The sequence below is a fragment of the Xiphophorus hellerii genome, chromosome 5 (assembly GCF_003331165.1).
Source record: "Xiphophorus hellerii strain 12219 chromosome 5, Xiphophorus_hellerii-4.1, whole genome shotgun sequence".
NCBI lineage: Eukaryota > Metazoa > Chordata > Actinopteri > Cyprinodontiformes > Poeciliidae > Xiphophorus > Xiphophorus hellerii.
In genome coordinates, this window is record NC_045676.1 from 14,172,230 (window position 1) to 14,192,991 (window position 20,762).

The 20,762-nt window shown below is 41.8% G+C and overlaps 1 protein-coding gene across 1 annotated transcript; it reads left to right on the forward strand.

Moving 5' to 3' along the window:
- Positions 1-1,506: 1,506 nt before the first annotated feature.
- LOC116720313 (uncharacterized) lies at positions 1,507-18,767 on the forward strand. The gene is made up of 10 exons (XM_032563493.1): positions 1,507-1,605; positions 1,711-1,913; positions 9,228-9,322; positions 9,644-9,725; positions 11,532-11,895; positions 12,530-12,604; positions 13,375-14,468; positions 15,776-16,605; positions 16,753-16,998; positions 17,187-18,767. The coding sequence occupies exons 2-10, from the start codon at positions 1,828-1,830 to the stop codon at positions 17,438-17,440; spliced, it is 3,126 nt and encodes a 1,041-aa protein (XP_032419384.1). The 5' UTR covers positions 1,507-1,605; positions 1,711-1,827; the 3' UTR covers positions 17,441-18,767.
- Positions 18,768-20,762: the final 1,995 nt, after the last annotated feature.

The window sequence follows — 20,762 nt, forward strand, 5'->3', positions numbered from 1 at the left end:
TAAGTCACAGAGAACTCATTAGCTGTGTATTTAGCCATCTTTAAAGGTAGTTTTCTGTTTTATGTTAAGAATGTGTTCAGAGATGTAAAAACTAGAATGTCGTGCACAATTATAAAAACAGTGTCATCTCAAAGCAGTGCTCCTAATCATTTTCAGAAGCTTACATTCTCTGTTGGTTGGTGGTAGCTCAATCATAAGTGAAGTAAGGATTTTGCTTCTCTGTGGGATTCAGTTCAAAAGAGGAAAGAGTACATCTGCAGGGGGTCAGTAGTCAATTAAATTTAAATTCTTCTGCCAAATTACTCATGATTTCTCATCTGTTGGGAACCAATGGAAAATAATCTGTTTGCCAGTGTAAACCAATTTTTGGAGTAAATATAAAATAGTTTTTAAATGATGGTCTCATTTGTTAAGGGACATTTCTGTCTAAAGAAACCTGGGTTTTTGTGAAAAAGCAATTGTCTCTTAAAACTAACAGTTCGCCGCCGGCAGAAACAACAGTCATCAAACATCTGCGACAACTAGCAAGCAGTCTTTCAGATAGCTGGGGAGGAATTTCTATAAAGCCAATAAGATGTTTTCTTAATTACAAGTAACGGGCAGCAGTTTTCAAGGTGAAAATGCTTCCTGAAGCTGGTTAAGTGCCATCATTCACAAAGATCACTCAGGAAGGAAGAAGCATCGCTTTAAAAGAAACATAAAGACATAATTTCCAGATGCATTCAAAGAGATCTTGATTGGAAAAACCATGTTCTGTAGATTGTAAAACTAAAATTCAAGCATTTGGACTTGATGACCATTGCTGCATTATGAGAGAAAAGGGGGAAGCTTGGAAACCTCAAAAACACTATTTCAGTTGTGAAGCACGAGGGTGGCAGTATCATATTATGTGGTTGTTTTGCAGTATGAGGAACTGCAGCAATTTTATGAAATAATTGGCCTCTTGAGAAAAGAACATTCTGTGTAAAGTAAAACTGGGGTGCAAATGGGCTTTCCTTGTAGACAATAACCATAATCATACTGTAAAATATATATACATATATATGTGTGCGTGTGTGAGCGTGTGGGGGTGGGGGTGGGGGTGCGTGTGTGTGTGTAAACCATTTAGTAAAAAAAATAATTTCAGTATTAGACTTAAAGTAGGGAGCATTTCAGTACACAGTCTGTGTACATATTTCATTACAATAATTGCTTGCATGTTCAGCACATACTAAAACAAATCTTCATAACCAAGCTAACAGGTGGTTTGAAGTCACTTTGGTTACATCATTCTGAGGAGCATTTTGCCAAATTTCAGTGTAGATTCATTCTTATGGCATTTTTGTTCAACTGTTGATTAAATAAAAAAGGTCTGTACTGAATTCTCATCACTCAGCATAAAGTGTTTGTGTGTTTAGAGGACAAACTAAACCTTAACATTTCATTCATCTGTTTTACTCAGACAGTTCATTCTCTTTAGGCGAGTTAATCACTCTTCTTAGAAACGATCTACTTTTTTCATCAGCTTGCTGAGCGGGTCCATTCCTCTGTGGGGGTTGTGGAAATTCTCGGAATTAGTAACGGCAGCGAGCCACCCGTATTACCACACATGTGAAATGACAAAACGTGAGTACTTTTAAATCGACCTTTTTAAATCGACCGATGACACCTTTTAAATCTCTCCCGGATTTGTTTTGTGGCTCGATGGGCGCTGCGGACCCCTCCGAGCAGCGGCAGTGGGAGTGGCCAGGATAACCTTGGTGTGAGGCGGCTGGCTGAGCGGCTGGAGAGCAGCGCGAGAGGCTGAATGGTGAGGCGGTGGAGTATCAGCGTAGTGCTGGCGTGAACATGGCGGAGACCGTGCGCTCGCTCTTCGAATACCGGGATCCACACGGCGACGGAGAAGGCGTCAAAGCGGCACCACCAACTCGCGGGTGAGTCCAGCAGGGAGGGGGAAAAAAAAAAGAGAGGACGTATTAGACTCATAGTGCAAGTGTTTTGCCTGCCTATGGGGAAAAACGCACCCGGGTGGGTGTGCGCGCGGTATGTGTGAGGGTGTTTTCGGTGCCACTAAAGTTATTGTCACGCGTTTGTTTTGCTGTTTATCACTATTTAAACCTCGGATGCACTGAAACTAGCTTGTTTCTTCCTCGCTAGCGTGTTTCTGACCGTTAAATCCACCTTGCCGTGCGGCTCCAGAGGGGTCTGTATGCGTTGGTTTTCATCTGCTGAGTCTCGGACTGAATTCACCGCTTTTACAGAAAACCGTGTGCTTGCTAGTAGCAGGGTTAAGCTAAAGAAAGGCGAATATATGCGTCTTTTGCTGGAAAAAGGCACCACTGCAAGAAATGAACACTTGTTACTCTTTCACGTAGCCCAATAGAGATGTTTTAAAACAGTACTGAACTCCTGATAACTAAAGTTTTCAGTCATGATATTCAAATGTTCACTGTCAGAAAGTTTATTAAACATTGAAGTTTTATAAATTGTTCAGGCAATGATATCGTGTGTGTGTGTGTGTCTGCAAGTGCGCGCTCTTGTATGTAGTGCGCGCGCTCACGTGTGATTGTGAGAGAGACTCGCACGGGCGCGCGCGCACACACACGGGGAGAGGAGAGCGTGAGAGAGAAAAGAGCACCTCTCCCTGTGTGCGTGCGTGCGTGCGTGTGTGTGTGGGCGTGTGTGTGTGTGTGTGTGTGTGTTAGAGCAAGGGAAAGAGGAGGGAGTGTGTGTGTTGGATATGGGAGGGGGAGAGAGTGAGTAGTGTGTGCGTGACAGAGTGTGTGTGAGAGTGAGACAGAGATGAGGAGAGGGAGGGGGAGCTCAATGTGCAAGGAGTGTGTGACAAAGAGAACAGGAGTGTGTGTAGTTTGGGGTGTGTGTGTGTGTGTTCAGAAAAAATGGGTGAGAGTGTGTATGTTGAAAAGAGCAGATAAATGTGTTTTTAGATCGCCTGTGTGTATTCCTGTGAGAAGAGACAGAAAGTTAGAATGAAGAGAGTTGGAAATGAAGGTGTGTTTACTGTGAGGCTGTGAAGGACGTGTGTATGTGTGACAAGAAGCATATAAAAAGTGTGTAACTGTGTGAGAGAGGCAGATAGAGGGGAAGTGTGTTAGAGGCACAGAGAAAGGGAGGGGAGTGTGTGTCTGTGTGTGTGTGTGATCAGAGAGTGGGGGCAGGGACTGTGTGTGTGTGTTTGTTTGTGTGTGTTTTAGAAAGAGTAAGTGAAGTGTGCATCTGTGTGTGAGCTGCTGTGTGTTTGTGTAACCTAATGCAATGAATAGATTAAAAAAAGCAGGGAATGTGTGTTGGGTGTTTTGGGTTAGGTTGTCCTGAGAGCAAACCTGGCATCTGTCTTTAAGAAACTGAGAGGTGTGTATGATGAGCTGGGGAGAGCAGGTTGAGCAGAGCAAGAGAAGATGGGTGTGTGTGTTGCAGAGAGAGATCGGTGTGTGTGTGCATGCTTAAGAGAGTGAGAAGGAGGGAAAGAGAAGGGACGGGGGTGAGGACATGAGGATGTGCGTGTGTGCGCACGCGTCCAATAACTAGCATGTATACATGCAAGCTTTTAAAGCAGAAAGATGGTGTGTGTATGTGTGTGTAGCTTGTGCATATGCTGTCTGTTTCTGTGTTTGTGTATTTGCTCTGGAAGAAGAGTTGTGCGGGTGTGTGTGGGTGTGTGTGTAGGCGTGTGTGTTTGTTCTGCAGTCGGTAAGAATGGGAGGGGTGTGTGTCATGGGGGAGACAGACACAAGGTTTGTGTGTATGTGTGTTGGGGTGTGCATGGGCGAATGTGTATTCAGCTCCTAGACAAGGGCAGTGGGGGTGCGCGTGTGTGTGTGAGTGTTGTACGGAGGGAAGGAAAGTGTTTATGCATCTACTTTGTTTATGAAAGAGGAAAGGACAGTGTGTGTGTATGCATGCTCAAAGGAAAAGTATCTTTGTGTGGGTGGTATGGTATATGTGAGATGGGGGGCTGTTTGTATGTGTGTTGTTATTGAGAGTTGCGTGTGGGGGTGGGCATGTGTGTGTGTGTGTGAAGGACGGAGTATACATGAGGCTTACTGAGTTTTTGTGTGCAGTTCAAATGTATGTGGAGCAAGCAGCAGGAATAGTTTCATGACAAGAGGTTGCGTGTGTGTATCTTTTTATCCAGCAGCACATTCAGTTTGCTTGTTGGTGGCTAAAGGAGGAATAACTTGTTTGGTGGATGGCGGGTGTGTGTGTGTCAGAAAGTGGAGAAGAGAATATGTTGTGGCAGACATGCATGACTGTGAGAGAGTGTGTGTGTTTCTGTGTGTGAATGAGTGAAAAAGAGAGATGGAACATGAGACTGTGGGCCTGGTTATTTGAGTGTGTGTGAGTGTGTGTGTGAGGGAGCTTTAGAGGCAGGGGGAGGATTGCGCGTGTGTGTGTGTGTGCGCATGCATGTGAGCTTGGCTACAGAGAGGATATTTGTGTGTACTGTAAGTGTGTGTGTGTCAGTCTGTGTGTTTGCGTGCCTGTTAGCCTGAGAGGGAGGGGGAGTGTGTGTGTGTTAGAGAGAGTTAGTTAGCGCTCGTTTGTGTGCCTCAGCGTATGTGCCTGTTCCTGCAGGGAGGGGGAGTGAGAGAGATGTTTGTTGCGTGTGCACATGTGGCCTGTGTGAGCTCTGCGTGTCTCTATGTGGGTCTAGAGTATGCACTTTTTTTGTTTGCGTATTTGTGCGTGCATGTAGGTTGGTGGGAGGGGAGCTGTGTGTGTGTGTTGTTTAGAAGGGAGAGAACTGTTCAGGGAGGGAAGATGGAGAGAATCGATGGAGAGGGTGAGACAGAATGAGAGACGTATGGAGGGAGATGTTAAGGGGTCAGCTCAGTCAGGAAGTAGTGGTGAGACAGATTTGGTCAGCAAGAAAGTTTGAGAAAACTTATTGAACTGAACAGACCCAAAATATTCTAACAAACATAAACTTTGTGTGTTTTTCTAAGAAGAAAACTGCTTACATAAACGCAGTGTGAGTAATAGTGTAAACATTATTGTACTGAAAATATTTGAAGTGTAAGTATCTGAGTTGATTTGGCAATATTTCTGTATCCTGCATGTTGAGATGCACCAATTCGAGTTTTCCTGTGTTGTGTGTTTCTTTTTATATAAGAAGAAAAAAAAAAGTTTCCAGTAAAGAGAAAATTGGCAGAATCAGATCTCAGGTATAGACTTACGCCTGTCTCTGGAAGAAGAGTTGTGTGTGTATGTGTGTGTGTTTGTTCTGCAGTCGGCCTGTCACAATAACAAATTTTGATAGACATTGTTTTTGTTCTGGGACAAAAACAAATTTTGTCCCAGAACTTCTTGCCATAAAAGATAATGTTGTTTTATTATGTAATATATAATAATCATATTTTCAAGTAATATAATAGTAATAATGGAAGAACAATGCAATAACACTTTCTCAAAGATAAATAAATTTTAAATTCTGATGAACATTTAAACATTGAAACTGAAAGACATTTTAAATATCCACAATAAATAAACAAAACAGAAACAACAAATAAAGTGAATTCTGGAGTATGTTGACAAAATTGTCTTTCATAAAAGGGATAGTTGAGACCAAAGCGACAAAAAAGAGAAAAAAGAAAAACAATAAACCAAACAAATGAAAATTATTTTATCATGCGATTAATTTATTTATTGTTCATTGTGACATGCCATATGCTTCTATATCATTTGAATGCTATTTAAACAGTAAAAGCCTATTATTGCAAAATTTAATCAACTTTATTATGTTAATGTACTGGTTATGGGGATTCCCTTTCTGAAAATAGTCTCCCACTCATCTGTCTCCTCAAAAAATAAATTGCCTCCCATAGTTGATGTTTTTTCCCCCTCCGTCTGAAAATCTTAAGATTAATCTAGTAACTCCAGGGACTTTTACTTATTGGTCTGACAAAAAAAATAAATATCAACACAATTAATGATGATTACAAGAATCAGAAATTTATACAACTTCATAATTATTGTTGTAGTAGCCCTTTTATGCCAAGCTAGCTCTGACAATATTTTTGCTTCTCTTTTGTTTGATGTATTTCCCAAATTTATGGAATTTATTCTCTTGTTTTCCAATTTCCTTCTAGTTATCTTCCATCTAACTCTTTCATCACAATTTATGTACCGGTAAAAAGAATCGGTGTGGTATATCCCAACCTGGAGTCTCCATGAAACACTAGATTGCTGGTTTGTATTCAGTTATATTGAATAAATAAATCACTGAGTCAGAGATTTATTTCATGTTCTGGTCTCTTGAAAAATGGTTTTGTAATAATTATTATTACCGGTATTTATTAATCTTGAGACTAATACGTAATAATTGGGTGTTTAATAAAGAATTGTTGAAGGATTTAAAAGACAATTATTACAATTAAAGGTGCTAATTTATCAAGTTCTACAACAAATATTGGGATAAAATGAGAAGTAAGAATTAAATTTGAGTCATTAATCATTACAAGTCATCAACAAAGACAGATTTCTGTTTTTACCAGCCCCAACTACAACTTTGTGACATGATCCAAAAGTTGAAGCGCGCAGGTCAAGACACTGAAATTCCTTTTGATCTTGAGATCTGTGAACTTGTACTACATTTTTGCTACTACTCTTCAGGGTTCTGAGCGTAAAGCAGTAATGTCTGCTCTGTTAGCTGACTACTCAGAGCAATTTTCAGACAGGCCAGCTGTTTCAACTACACATGGAGCGCTAACTGTAGCGTTATGCCTGTACGCCGCTGACGGCCCTAACTACAATTCCTGACCAGTGATTTGACTTTTTTTTTGTACTTATGGAGTTTTGGTTATTTCATTAAAATAATTGCAATGTTTTTTTTACACACCAGTTTGTATCTATTCTTACATTCAAAGATGTAAAAGTGATTTCCGATAATTAGTCTGTCGTTCACTACTACAACAGAGCTATACTTTAGTAGGTGCTAGACATTTTGTCTTCTTGTTTTGTACTTTATCAGTTATGATCTTTTCTTTCCCTCATTAGAGGCGTTTTGATAAATTGGTGAAGTGAATTTACCCTTTTACTTCTAATATGCATAATTATTGATGACTCAAGGCTAGAAAGGAGCATTGTGAATGCTGTTAAATTACAGTTCGTAAAAAGAAATCAGAATTGACAGTATTGGGAAGTCTAAGCTAAGTTTTTGAATCTTCAATCAGCTCTTGTTAATTATCTTTTTTTCCCTCAAAATTGACATTTGTGTGTTTGCTGTAGATGAAACATTTTCAAAGAAAAACTATAAACCCATATGAAGTTGTACCCTCTTAAACACTGAAGTTTGCACACGGCGTCACAAATGTAGATGTGAGTGGACTGGCTCAATCAAAATGTTGATGTCTGTTCACTATGCATCTCTTTATTCATTTTTGCTCTCTATTCTCAGTCTGTTATTCCATTGCTTAAGTTTTCTATCGAAACTATTTAGCTTCTTTTTTACCACCAGCTCTTGTTTGTGTGCGAAAGGCGCATCGATTCACATATTAACATGGACAGTACTGATCAAATCCAAAGCATGATCTTCCCATGGCCTACTTTCAAAAGACTCCAGTGTCATGTGAGGGGAAACAGACTAATGGGGAAAACAAAGCTGAGATTTGTGGTCGCAGAACCAGCTCAGATTCTTCAGAGGCAGGATCAGTTTGGCTCTTCTAAGCGTGGCTGTTTTGACATGGACTTATTCTGAAGGAGATAATCTGACTTGTCCGCTCTGGGCGCACACAAGTGACTTTCTGTGCTCGGAAGTCATTATACTTTGTTAATGATATGGAGTAAATCATAGGATATTATGCATTTTTTTTGGTACTAGTGACCTTTTATTGAACAGTAATTTGAGAGGAGAAAGGATGAAGAGAAGGCGAAGATGTGCAGCAAATGGCCCGAGACCAGGAATCGAATTCAGGACAACTGCACTGAGGATTATGTTGTTTTTTATTTTTTCAAATTTTTTTTTTATACTTTGTGGGCTCTAGTGTCCCTTATATGAAAGTAGGCTGACAGGAAAGGGGGAAGTAGAAGGGGGAAGACATGCGGCAAATATCGTCGGGTCCGGGAGTTGAACCCGTGACAGCCGCGTCGAGGACTCAAGGCCTCCAAACATCCCCTACGCCACTACAGCACGCCCGAGGATGTCATTTCTGATGTAGAAAGTGGTGAAAGTAGGAGCAGAGTCCTTTTTATTTATTTATAAGTTTTAAAGATCTGGATGCACTCGGGTATTACAAAAACAAACTTGTAGTTCTTTTAATAAAAGGAAAGAAAATACAGAACAATGTGCTCAGTATTGACTGATTCATCAAGACGTTTAACAATAGAACTACCAAAGATTCCCAAAATGGGAATCTTCGTCCAGGTACCAGAGAGGGGCCAGTTTGGCCCTGTCCCTAGAGCTACCAGAGAGGGGCCAGTTTGGCCCTCCAAGAGAGGGTGTGAAGAGGCGCCTTTGTTATGTAAATAAGGCCATTACTATCCTGTTCCAAGGACAATCAGAGTGAAAGTTGATGTAGTGAGTTTGGCTCTCCTCCCCCCTGCTCATCTACAGGGATGCTAATTAGACCATTCAGAGTCGTCAGTTTGGCCACATTTGGATGCTAATAACCCAGTTTGGCCCTCTCTCGGTAGCTCTAGGAAGATACCCAATCTGGCCCCTCTTGGTAGAGATAGGAATTTCTCAAAATCCTGGTAGTCCTAGTGTTAAGGCACTTTGCATGTGTTTCGCTGAATTTTATTTAACTCTAATGTAGTCTTAGTGCAACGCTCAGGTGGAGCGCTGCAAATGTTGAGCCAACGTAGAGGCTCGGGGGGTGGTTATCCTATTAGACGTCACTTTCCGAAACCGCACAAAAAATCTTGTAAAAGCGCACACAGGGTCAGTGCGACCCCACAGAGTAAAAAACTTGAGGGGTCCAGATGCCCCTGTCTCTTAAGACCGCGGGAGGGTAAAGGTGGACTACATGTAGGTTTTATCTTAGCGAGTTGTGCAGCGTACATTTACTCATTTTTGAGGGAGTTTGTATTGATTTAATTGAATAGAAAACCCTTTAATGTTCCAGAATGTATTGACATTGGGGGGATTCAGGTATACCAACAGAAAGTAAATGGAAGTATATTCAAACTAAGGTAAAAACTGGTGGCCCTCTCTGACCAACGTGAAGCTTGGCAGCTAGACACACTGATTAAATGATAATTGGGAGTTTTCTTTCATGTGTGTTCTGCAGGCGTGGCTGTGGAAGGAAAAGAAAAGGGACACCTGTGAAGGTCTTTGTAACACACACTGAGGAAGAGAGCGTGCCTGAGCAAAGCATCAGCCCAGGTATGTATGCGTGTGTGTATGTGTGTCTTTCGGGTACATTCTGCATGTCATGTTCTTCTAGCCATTAGCTGGAATTGTGTGTATGTTTGAGCACTGTCTGCATGTGCATCTGTCTGTGTGTGTACAATTATTGTGGGGGCGGACTGTGAGTATGTGAGTGACCTACTTCTGGTCATGTTTGAATGTGTGTATCTGACTACATATGTGCATCTGTGCCTGTGTGCACTGCAAGAGATGAGGTTGTGACCCTTGTGTTCATGTGTGTGTATCTGTGTGTGTCCCTGGTGTGTAATCCTCGTCCACCTACTGCTGTATTTTCAGGTGATCGAAAGGAGGGAGGAGAGAGTAAACGTCCATCACTGGACGCACCTTCCTACATCACACACCCTGCTCATCACACCTGGTGAGTTCACATTGATCTGCTCCTGTTGGTTGTTTTAACTGGCATCTTATAAAACTCAAGTTTTTAGAAAATGATCAACTATTGCTGATTTTTACCCGATTACTTGAGGACTGCTTAATTTAAGCTCTGCACATTTGAGTCACTTTCTTTGGCTGCCACCAACCCTTCAGGTCTTGATTTCATCCACATAATCAAGCTGAGTTGAAGCTGAAGTATGTGTTTGGTTGGAAAATCAATATTTCTAAAAGCTATATTTTTAAATGTACAGAAAACATTTAAAATTAAAATATTACATTAGACACATTAAGAAAAACATATTTAGTGTGTAGATGTGGGCTTAATGAAAAGTATGTTTAATACTATTCAAATGTTATTTTCAAAAGGTACTTTTAATCTGAATGCATAATCTAATTTATTGACACTAGGAGGGCCAAAGGTAGTCCACGGTAGACAACGCTCCTATTCAGTCTAGAGATGGCCAAATGGCCTAAGTACCCTTAAGTACCCTTAAGTACCCTGGTAATGGCCTCAACGCATCTCACAGTTGCACAATTGTTCCTTAGACTTCGACTTCGACTTACACTGACTTTGTTGTCATTTTCAATGCACAGGGTGTATACAGAACGAAATTTCGTTGCATACGGCTCAGGACAATGTTTGAGGTTCCAATGTTGTGAGTAAAATAAAATACAGTATAAAATATGAATATAAATCTAAATATAAAATATAAAGTGCAGGACTGACAGTAAAATAGAAGTCCACCCGTCTCTCCTGCACCCCAATGCATGCCTGATAAAGAACATGTGCATTCAGTGCTGCCATGTCAATCATGTTTGCCAGGTTTGCTGACCAGCTGTCACATAGTGATGGAACCTTGGTCACCCCCCGCAAGATTATGACTGAAATAAATGCCATTAGTTCTTGTGAACTAAATAGGTGAAGCAGTCACCTATTTATCCTCCACAGCACAAAAGGCTGCATGCAAATTTGCATGTGCAAAGTCTCCCAGATCTCTTTTGCTTACACTTTTTGCATGATTTTTTTGAGGTGGATCAACACAATTAATTTGGTTAGTTTATTTCTAAACTGTCATTTTATACCCTCTTAGCTTTATTTCAAAGAGAAACATTACTCATTTCTTTTAGAAAAACCTTTGCATACTTTTTGAAACAGATTGTATGTTTTGCAAACTCTATGTACATTTGGCAAAATGACCTGGATAATGCAGCACAACATCATGGATCAGCTGCAAAAAGTCACATCTCTCCAAAAACACTTCATGTATGCTTCAAAACTAAACTGACTAGTTGTAGGTATCATAGATACCCACCCCCAACATGGACTATTCACATCCCTACCTTCTGGCCTGACGGTCAACGACCACATGTACAATAGAACAATAGAAGAATGGATGAATGGAGGCTAATTTGAGCCATCAGAGTCGTCAGTTTGGACAGGGTCTTGAAAACCCTGCCAGGTTTTTAAGACCGGGTCTTGAAAACCTGGCCCTCCTAGTGTTGAACAGGATTAACTTTACAAAGTGTAAACATATCTTTTAGAATGCTCTTGCAAGGCATTGCATGATATCTGGGGAAATGTTGCGGAGTAGAATGTGAGTCACAAACTACGATATGTTTTAGTAAACCAGATATCCCAGTATGTAACAGACTTCTTCAACTGCATTTATTTATTTTAAATATTGAATCTTTTTTTTTGATTAAATGACAACACCAGTGATTTGGCAGGATATTACTGTGCATGTTGCTTTTTTCTCCCCTTTCATCATTTAATCCTTTGTCTTTCCAGCGGTCCACCAGAGCAGACTCGAGATAAGGTCTCCCGTGGATCCAAGGTCAGCTCAGCGTCCACCCCGGCTCCGCCTCCCACTGCTTCCTCAGCCCCGACGCTGACCCCTGTGCCCGCTCCGGCCCCAGCCACCACAGCTTCAGCTCAGGGCCCGACTCTGACCCCAGCTTCCACAGCTCCAGCTGCTCCCACTGCCTCGGCGCCGGCTCCGACAGCCATGTCCTTCCCTCCTTCCCCCAACTGCCGCATCAGGGAGGTCCACTGTGGCAGCCAGGTGCGCCTGGTCGTTATCGCCATTCGAGACATCACCAAGGGAGAGGAGATCACCGTTGACTACAGCCTGACCGAGTGGGGAGAGAATCTAGTGAGAGAAATATATTTTTGATTGGTCCTTGTGTGGAGTTATCCCTCTCCTCCCCTTTGCTGTTTCAATAAGTCGTCTTAATTTCTGTAAAAATAGACGCATGAAATATCTGACGTCAGACAAACATATGTTTGTCCTCACACTGCTGATAACACTCACACACACTCACAATCACCCTCCTTCTGCATGCACAAGCTAAACAAGGCATATGGTTGCCATGGTGATGACAGAGCTCCATCTCTCCTTCTACCTATAGTGCTGTAGCAACAGTAACCATGGTTATAACATGACATTTGTTGCTGTGATGGACCCCATTAAATTTGATGAATATTTTAAACCAATGACACCAGAAACTGTTTAAGAAGTTGTGAAACAGCGAAAATAAAGCTTCAGGATGGTTGATGAGCTCGAACACATTCTTTTACTGCATGTAGGCCTTTCAGTTTAATCTGGCTTTGCTTCTCAACCGTCTCATATTTAAAGCTTGTTTCAAACAATATCTCTTTCTTTCTTAGTCTACTTCACTAATGTGTTTTCCTGCTCTCTGAGTGACAGCTGAGGCTGATTGTAATGCTAAATATTAATGAGCGTTGTGCCTGCTGCTGGTTTAATCTGAGTTTTATGCGTTCCTCAGGGTTTCCGTGCAACTGTGTCTCCAGCGCAACCGGAGTGTAACTCAGACTCTGAAAATAGCAACAATATGAAAAAGGTAAAACAATGTCTCCTGTTTACACATTCAGACATTTATAATATCTCTCTGACTGGATTTTGCACATCATATATAGTTTGTGGGATATAAACCATTTTATTTATTTTCTTGGCTTTTAATAATAAAGAGCCCATTTCATTAACTTTTTTATGTGAGATGTAATTCCTTTCACGTTTTTTGACTCTGATAAAGGCCACAAGCCATAACGCATTGATGTACGAATAAAGTAACTTAATACAATTCAAGTGATGTTGAAGATTTACATAAAAAAGCTTATTCCACAAAAGTAAACAAATATAAATTATATGTTTGTTTTTATTTTATTTATTTTTCACCATATTTTGTTTTGTCTGTTTTTAATTTTCTGAAATGTATGCTTTAGTACATAAGCATATTTTTAAAAATCTAAAATAAATAATTTTGGCAATGCATAACAGATGGGTGTTTCTCTTATGAACTTGTAAGGACTTCATGTTACTCGGTTACCTTTAAATACAAAACCAGTTCAACTAGTTGCCTTCAGAAATCGATTGATTAGTTAATAATCCCTCTGGTCTCTGGTGCTGTCCTGACTCCTGGCAGCATAAACATAATCTATAATATAAAAAAACTAAAGTTTGAAAAAGTCCTAAGTGTGACTAGTTTGGGAGGAACTGTGAAGGCGGTGACAGACGGAAACACAGCAGAAAACAAACCTCATCCAAACCCCAGTTCCGTTTTTATCATTGCTATTGTAACATTACCTTGACATTTGCATCCTTTCACTCCAGGAAGACGAGCCCCTCTCTCTGACTGCCCAGCAGCATCGGCAGCAGCAGCAGGAGTTTGTCACCCCGTCCTGGTCCCTCTCCCCATCTTCCTCCCCCGTCTCTCACTCTGACGCCAGCGACTCTGACGCTGCAGATGAAGACAACTCCAGCCCCCGTGGTCGTGCACTTCGCCGGCGGAAGAAGCGTCGTGGCACTCCTTCCAAAAAAAAGATCCCCCATCGGACCTCACCCCGACGCCCTTCGCCTGTCTCCCCCTCCAGCGTCCCACATCATAACCGTATCTTACCTTCGTCCCCGTCTCCTGCCTGCTCATCTTCCTTCCCCTCCTCAAGTTCGACCAAACCTGAATTCAAAACTCCGACCTGTTTGGATTCTGGGAACGGGGGAAATCTCACAGCAAATGTCCCAAGAGAAGGAGTGTCCACCGACTCCACACGCCAAACCTGTGAACACTGCGGACGCCACTTCCGCTCGCTGGGCCGCCACCTGGACAAACACCACGCCCACCAGCCCGACGTGTGCTCCGCCCTCGTCGAGCGCTACACACAGATGCCGCGTCTGCATGCGCATGGCACAAACTCTGCTTCACTGCACTCTCACACAGAGAACCACTCCAAGTTCTCCCAGGTCAGAGGACAGAGCAGTGTCCAGGACCTGTCCATGACCCCACCCTCTCTCACCTCAGCGGACCAATCCCACGACTCCTCTGGGAGAAGCTCCACCAGTCCTGTCCTGACTCCCCTGCACGGGCAGAACGCAGTGGCAGTGTCCGTCCTAAAGAGGAGCCCCCCACCTGTGGCGGTGACACAGTCCAGGAAAGGAGGGGTGAGGAGATTAAAGAAAGAAAAAAGGATGGAGGAAGAGGAGGACATGGAAGATGTAAATATGGATGTAGTGGACATAAAGAAAGAGGAGTCAAAAGAGGAGGAGGAGTTGGAGGTGGTGTCCCCTCAGTCCTTCAAAAGCAAAACCGCTGAAAAAATAGCAGCACCAAAAAAAGAGGAGGATGAAGAGGAGGAAGAAAATGATGTGAATGGAATCATGGAAATTGAGGATGACAGTGGGACGGAGGAAAAAGAAAAGGAGTTGCTGAGGTAATTTGTTTCTTCTTTACGCAAGTTGAATAATGTTTGTTACCATGCAGCTTTTTCATCTGTTAGAATCTATTTTCTCTAATCCACATGGCTTTACAATTATATTTACCAATAAATGTGTTCATCCTCACTAATGTATAAATAAATGACCAACAAGCTTCTGGGACATTTCTGACTGGACTACTATTCTTTTAAGTTATTAGAGATCATTTAAACCAGATGGTTTTCTGGAACAAACCCTACTTTAAAGCCTGATCCCTTAAATTACACAAGGGTTTAGGCTCAGGCCATTGCAGGAGCTTAATCTCAGCCACTTTATTCATTCAAAAACTAATTTCTAGTCTTTTGTCTTGTTGAACATCCAACTTTGCTCATCTGACCCAAACAATAATCACTGATTAAATTTTGGTTGAGATGTTCAATCATCCAAAATTTCATCATAAAATGGAAGAAACTTGAGTATTAGTGTTATTGTCCTCAGTGAAATTAGGTTCGGTTCACACTCTTAGTCCGCAACTCTTAGTCCCATTTCTTTTTTTTTTTTAGTCCTCGTTATGTTTTCAAAAAGTTCCGATTTTTTTTTCACCCAGAAAAAAAAATCAGATTTATGCCACTTCCATATGTGGTGTTGAATCTGATGTGCATTTTGAAATTGTCTGCAGTTAGAACGGTCATGTTGTATTTTATCTGACTTTTGTGTCATTGATGTGAGACATGGGTCATAGATCTGCAGCATAAGAATCCAAACACGGTAAATCCGTGTTTGAATTTACCAAACAATGCCTTAAAATCATGATACCGAAATTCTGAAATGCAGAAGTTGCAGAAATGCTCCACAAAAGACCATTTCTGTTAGTTGTGCTTTTTTAAAATGATCTTTCTTCATCTTATAATCTTGTGACAACACTGTTGCTTTCCATTGCTGAATAACTTTAAAATCAAACCGAAGACGGCAGCATCCATTTTTACTTTCCTGAACATTGCACAGCTGTGTGACGTCAATGTTCTTCAAAGAGGCGAAAATGTGTATTTGTAAGTAAGTGTTGCGAATTAGCTATGGCTATATACACTGTGATGCAGGCCGTAGGTTGTTTTGATGTTTTTTGTATCTGTCGCTATCAAACAATAAAAAAAAGTCTACAGTTAACTCAGGCTCAGGACCTGGGAAAAGAAATAATTTAAATGAGACATTAAAAGTTCCAAATTAATGACATTCATGTCCGTTCTAACTGTACGAACATAAACTCATGTCTGCCACTGTTGTTACTGAAACTTTGGGGATGAAAAGTGTCCTCTGTGTCTTGCAGTGGTTCAGGCCGTCACCACATGCTGCCCCTCCTGTCCTCTCTGTCCTCTCTGGTCCTGTACCTCCGTCGGCTCCAGCACTCTGCGTTCCTGTCTCTGTCCCGGCAGCTGCAGTCCTCCGAGGCCTGGCGCCTGCTCTGCCACTCCAGCCTGGCGCTCCTCATCCTGTACAACCGAAGACGCGAGTGCGAGGTCTCCAAGTTGACCATCGCCGAGTATCGCGTTCGCGTCACCCCTCAGTGCCCTGTCCCCGTCCCTCCTGGTGCCCCCCCGGCTCTCACGCCGCTGGAGGCTTCCCTCTCCCCGTTTGAGCGACTCGTTCTTCCTCATCTGCCTAGAGTCGGGGTCCAGGGGAAACGCGGGCGCATCCAGCCGCTCATCCTCCCCCCCCACTGCGAGCCCTGTCTGGAGCTGCTCCTGCAGACCCGTCATGATGTCGGCATAGACCCCGTGAACCCGTACATCTTTGCCCGCCCCTACCACTCTCCTGCCACCCCTCTGCGCGGCACCGACCTCCTCCGTAGCCTGGCCCGCTCCAGCGGCACCCGTAACCCCAGGGCCTTGACCCAGGCCAGGGTCCGCCGGCAGGTGGCCATTCTGACCCAGCTGCTGCTGCTGGGGGAGGGAGAGGAGCCGGGGCAGCCAGGAGGCGGCGCTGTGGAGCGGCTGGAGCATTTCCTAGAGAGGGAGTACCACGTGACACAGATCTGCACCGGAATCGGCCAAGACCCGGGTTTGATGGGCAGAGTGGGCCGAGTGGTGCTTTGTGGGGAGAGAGACGGCGTTCTGTTCAGAGGGATGAGCCTGAACCACATCTGCCTGGAGCTGGATGGTGAGACAAATTAACAGAAACATGATAATCAGTTCCAGGATTAGTGTTTTATTGTTCCTTCCTAGGAGAAGATTTTTGGGTGAAATTATATTTTAATGATTTTAAGTCCGTAAGGCGTCTGGTTCTGATTCCAAATTTGATTTCCAGTTTTGTCAGGAAACTCTGCGGACTCTTTCTCGGAGGGAGACTCGGATGGGGAACATGTGAAAGAGAAGCCCCTGGTAACACCCCCGACCTCTGCTCTGAGCCCTCCACCCACCCTGCTTTACGTCAGGAAAGGCAAAAACAACGGCAGGGTGGGGCGGCCCAAGAAGATCAAGAACATCCAATCAGCTTTTTCGCCGCTGCTCCCTCCTCCACCTCTTCCACCTGCAAACCGCAGGAGAGGCTCAGGTTGGCCCCGTTACTGTTGTTACACTCAGCAACGTTTTTATGAAATCCAAAGATGCAGACAAAATAAGCAACATTTTCAATTCAAAAACCCTCTTTGCTGCCAAGTTATTGAATAAATGGACACATAAACTCAAGAACAAAGACATTGCCTTCAATCTACAGTATTTCCTCTCTCTCCTACATTGCAGGGAAGCGAGGGGTCCTGAAGCGTCCCTGGTCAGAGGCGGAGCGTGCAGCAGTTGAAGAGCATCTAACCAAAAACATCAATGAGCTCCGTGTCCCCGCGAAGGCCGACTGCGAACGCTGCCTGCAGCAGTGCCCCCTGTTGGTCAACAACCACCGTGACTGGCGAGCGGTCAAGTTCTACTGTCACAACCGGATTCAGCTGCTGAAGAAAAACCAGCGGCGTGAAAGCCAACCACAGCCGCTCACCGTCTGCTGAGAGAGCGGGAGACCCGGGGTGCTTTTTTTTTTATTTTTTTTTTTATTTTAAATTCAGAGCAGCCAATCTTATCACATGCTGGCCTGCTTTCCTTAAAACGGATACATTTGGAGAGTCCTTATTTCACTAACTCTCTGAGAGTGGACCTTTTTGTTTTACAAAAGAGAAAAAAAAAATCTTCTGCTCAGTTTTAAGGTCTTAAATTAACACTAGAGTGAGTATGATGTTCCTACTCTGAAAGCGCAGCGCTGGTTGGATGAAGAACAGTGTAAGTGGATCGCAGCGTCTGCCACTTCCTGGCTGAGTTCGTGTAGAAGGATGTAATATCCTCTATCCAGAATACATACACTATAGAGATGTGTTAAAAAGAAGGGCAGCTGATCCCTACAGTGTTGAACAGACTTTGTGAAGTAGCATTAGTCTTCAGAACAATGGGAGACGTTTGTAGGACATGGCCTGTGCTCATCGTTTTCAACTAAGATTTCTCCTAAGATAAGCTAGTTCTTCTTTTCAGACAATTGACTGTGCTATTCTTACTATGGTTTAAGTGATATTTGGACCTTTAATGACACACAAGGTACTACATTTCTGAAGTAAACCCCCCCCACTCCAAAGAAAGCATAACATTTCATCAACATGGAGCTAAGAGTTTGGTACTTAGAGTTCACAGCTTCATAAAGTCCAAAAAGTTTTAAACTGCTGTGAAAGCCTGTTGTCTTTTGTCTGCTTTTCAATCTGTCTGAGTTGTGTTGCTGCCCTGAGCAACTTTATTTGCTTTATTTTTCTGCTTGTTGCAGAATTGTTTTTTAAAGCCTCAAGAAGGTGCTATAGGCCAACAAGCTATCATTATATGTGTAAAGAGGTTTTCCTTTGGTTGTGTTAATGTTAGTGTAAGGGCATTTATTGGAGAAATGAAAACATATTGTGTTGTCTGCAGTCCTCCCTAGAGCTCCTCCTGTCATTTTGCTCCACCAGATTTTTGGTTTTGCTCCAAATCTGCGTCTGTCAGACTAAACCCTCCACTAAATCCTCACATCAGATACTTGAAGTTATTTCAGTCTTTTTCAGAATATCTTTCCTCCTGTAATGCTCTAGACTGGCCAGTTACACTTGTACATAATAAATATATTACCAATATGCTAACTGGTTGCTCGAGTTACTGTTGCGTAGTTTTTCCTGTCCACTTCTGAGTTCATGCTGCGTGTAAATAAGCCTGTTTTGTAAATACTCCTCAGAGAATCAAAGGAAAAACACAATGTATGACATGACCTGGTTATTGTGTTATGTTTTTTCTTTTATATAAATCTTATAAAAAGTTAAAGCTTCATTTGTGTTGTGGGTATTTATTTCACTGGAAACTTTTGTTGTGCCTATATTAAGGTTGCACGATATCTGTACTAGTATCGATATCGGCTGATGTTGGTCATGTTTCAACATATTCCTCAAATCTATTGCAAAAATCTCTTGGTATTTCTAAGAATTAGTCATGCTCGTCAAAGTTCCCAGTGTTTTTGGTGAAGAAAGAAGCACATGCAATCTGTCCTACCATCACAAACCTCAAGTCTTTTGCCATTTGAGCCAGAATTAAGTTAAAAGCACTTTTAATATAGTATTTATATATTTTCTTCTTTTGCTCAATAAACTAAATTTACAACATTTTAATGAAATGAACAAAATAGCCGTGTAGAAAAGGGATCAGTAGCTATTTATAGGTCAGAATCATAAACGGGGTTTCACTGTTTGGCCCTACTAAAGCCACACAGTTTCCTAAAATGTTTTGGCCGATTTCTTCCTATTTTCTTGGTTTTGTTCCTCGGCAACATGAACAAGAACATGGGTTCAGTAGTACTTTGAAAAGGCGTGTTTGTTTAGCAGATTTTCATGACTTGCTGTGCTGAAGTCACTGAAAGCATCAATCACTTTGCTGCTGAGTTGAGTTTGCACCATCCCTGAATTATGTGCCACTCTTTGGACGCTGCCGATCGGTTGTTATGGTCACTTGTTCACCTCAAGGTGCCCTTAATTGATGCTGCAGTACTTTTTTACAAGTAGTTTTGGATTTCTTTTAAAACTCCACCTACATCCTTCTTGCTATTTGTAGTGGCAGAAAAATCTGCATTTTCAGTCCAGTCTTGTTTGTCCCAGGTTGAGCTGTTTTGAGATTCCTATTTATTGTTCCAGCTGTAAATATGAGCAAGTTAAGTTATTCTTGAAAGCCCACTTTATCAAAAATGCGCCAAATTAGTAGAGCTAGAAAGAGGGTGAAGTAAGACATGCAGAGAAAATCTCAAGGTTGGCAACCAAATCCATCAGTGATTTTATCAAAAAAAAATAATTCACATCAAACAAGCAAATGGTTGCCTAAAAACACAAAATTATATGCATAATATGCCCATAAATCAAAAGTAAATTAGCTAACACCTTCAGCCTTCTGTTCCACTGTTTGGCCCATTAAAAACAATGCTAAAAAAGTTTAGATATGGTGATATATTCTGTTGAAACTTACTGGTCCATATTAAGACCTCTAAAACTGTCTGCTGTAGCCCAGATGCAGTTATTACTGTAAACACTAGAGGGAGGCATTGAACTATAAACTAAACAAAAATCATTGAGATGCATTTTGTTAGTTAGCAGTTAGTTAATTATATCGTTATTAAATCAGATTTATGATGCACTAAACCTTTTGTGGCTTATTCTCGTAGAGAGTGTCAATAACTGTCTTCTGTTATTTGTCCAGTCAGCAGACGTCCCAATGATTATGTCCTACTGACCCAGAGAGACAGATACTCGACCATTTAGAGGCTCAGGAAACCTTTGCAGGTGTTTCGACATTTTTAACTGACTGGAGTGTGACACCACTATATTCCAATGTTTAACTTTTTCTCAATATTCTAGCTTTCCTCCAACTATATGGCGTATATATCACATACGTAAGAAAGGTCTTGAAATGATTCATAACATATATATATGTATATATATATATATAATTTATTTATTAATTTTCCACTGTCAGAATGTTGAAATACAAATTCAGAATAAGTGATTTTCTCTACTTTTCTTTCAAACTTTTCAACTCATCAGCAGATGTTAAGCCTTGAAATTAAAGTAAAGTGTGGAACGGTTTTTTTGCCTGCAGAGATTTGCCTTCACACAGAAATTTCTCCTAATTCAAATTCCTTCTGAAAGCTGAAAAGGTTTAGACAGGTCTTAAAAGCTCGATTTGCAAAGTTCCCTTGAAATTCTTAATAATTTAAAAAATGTGAGGAATCTGATTATAGAAGAAGCTGAATGTTTCTTTCATTCTGCCTTTTTCTGATTCAAG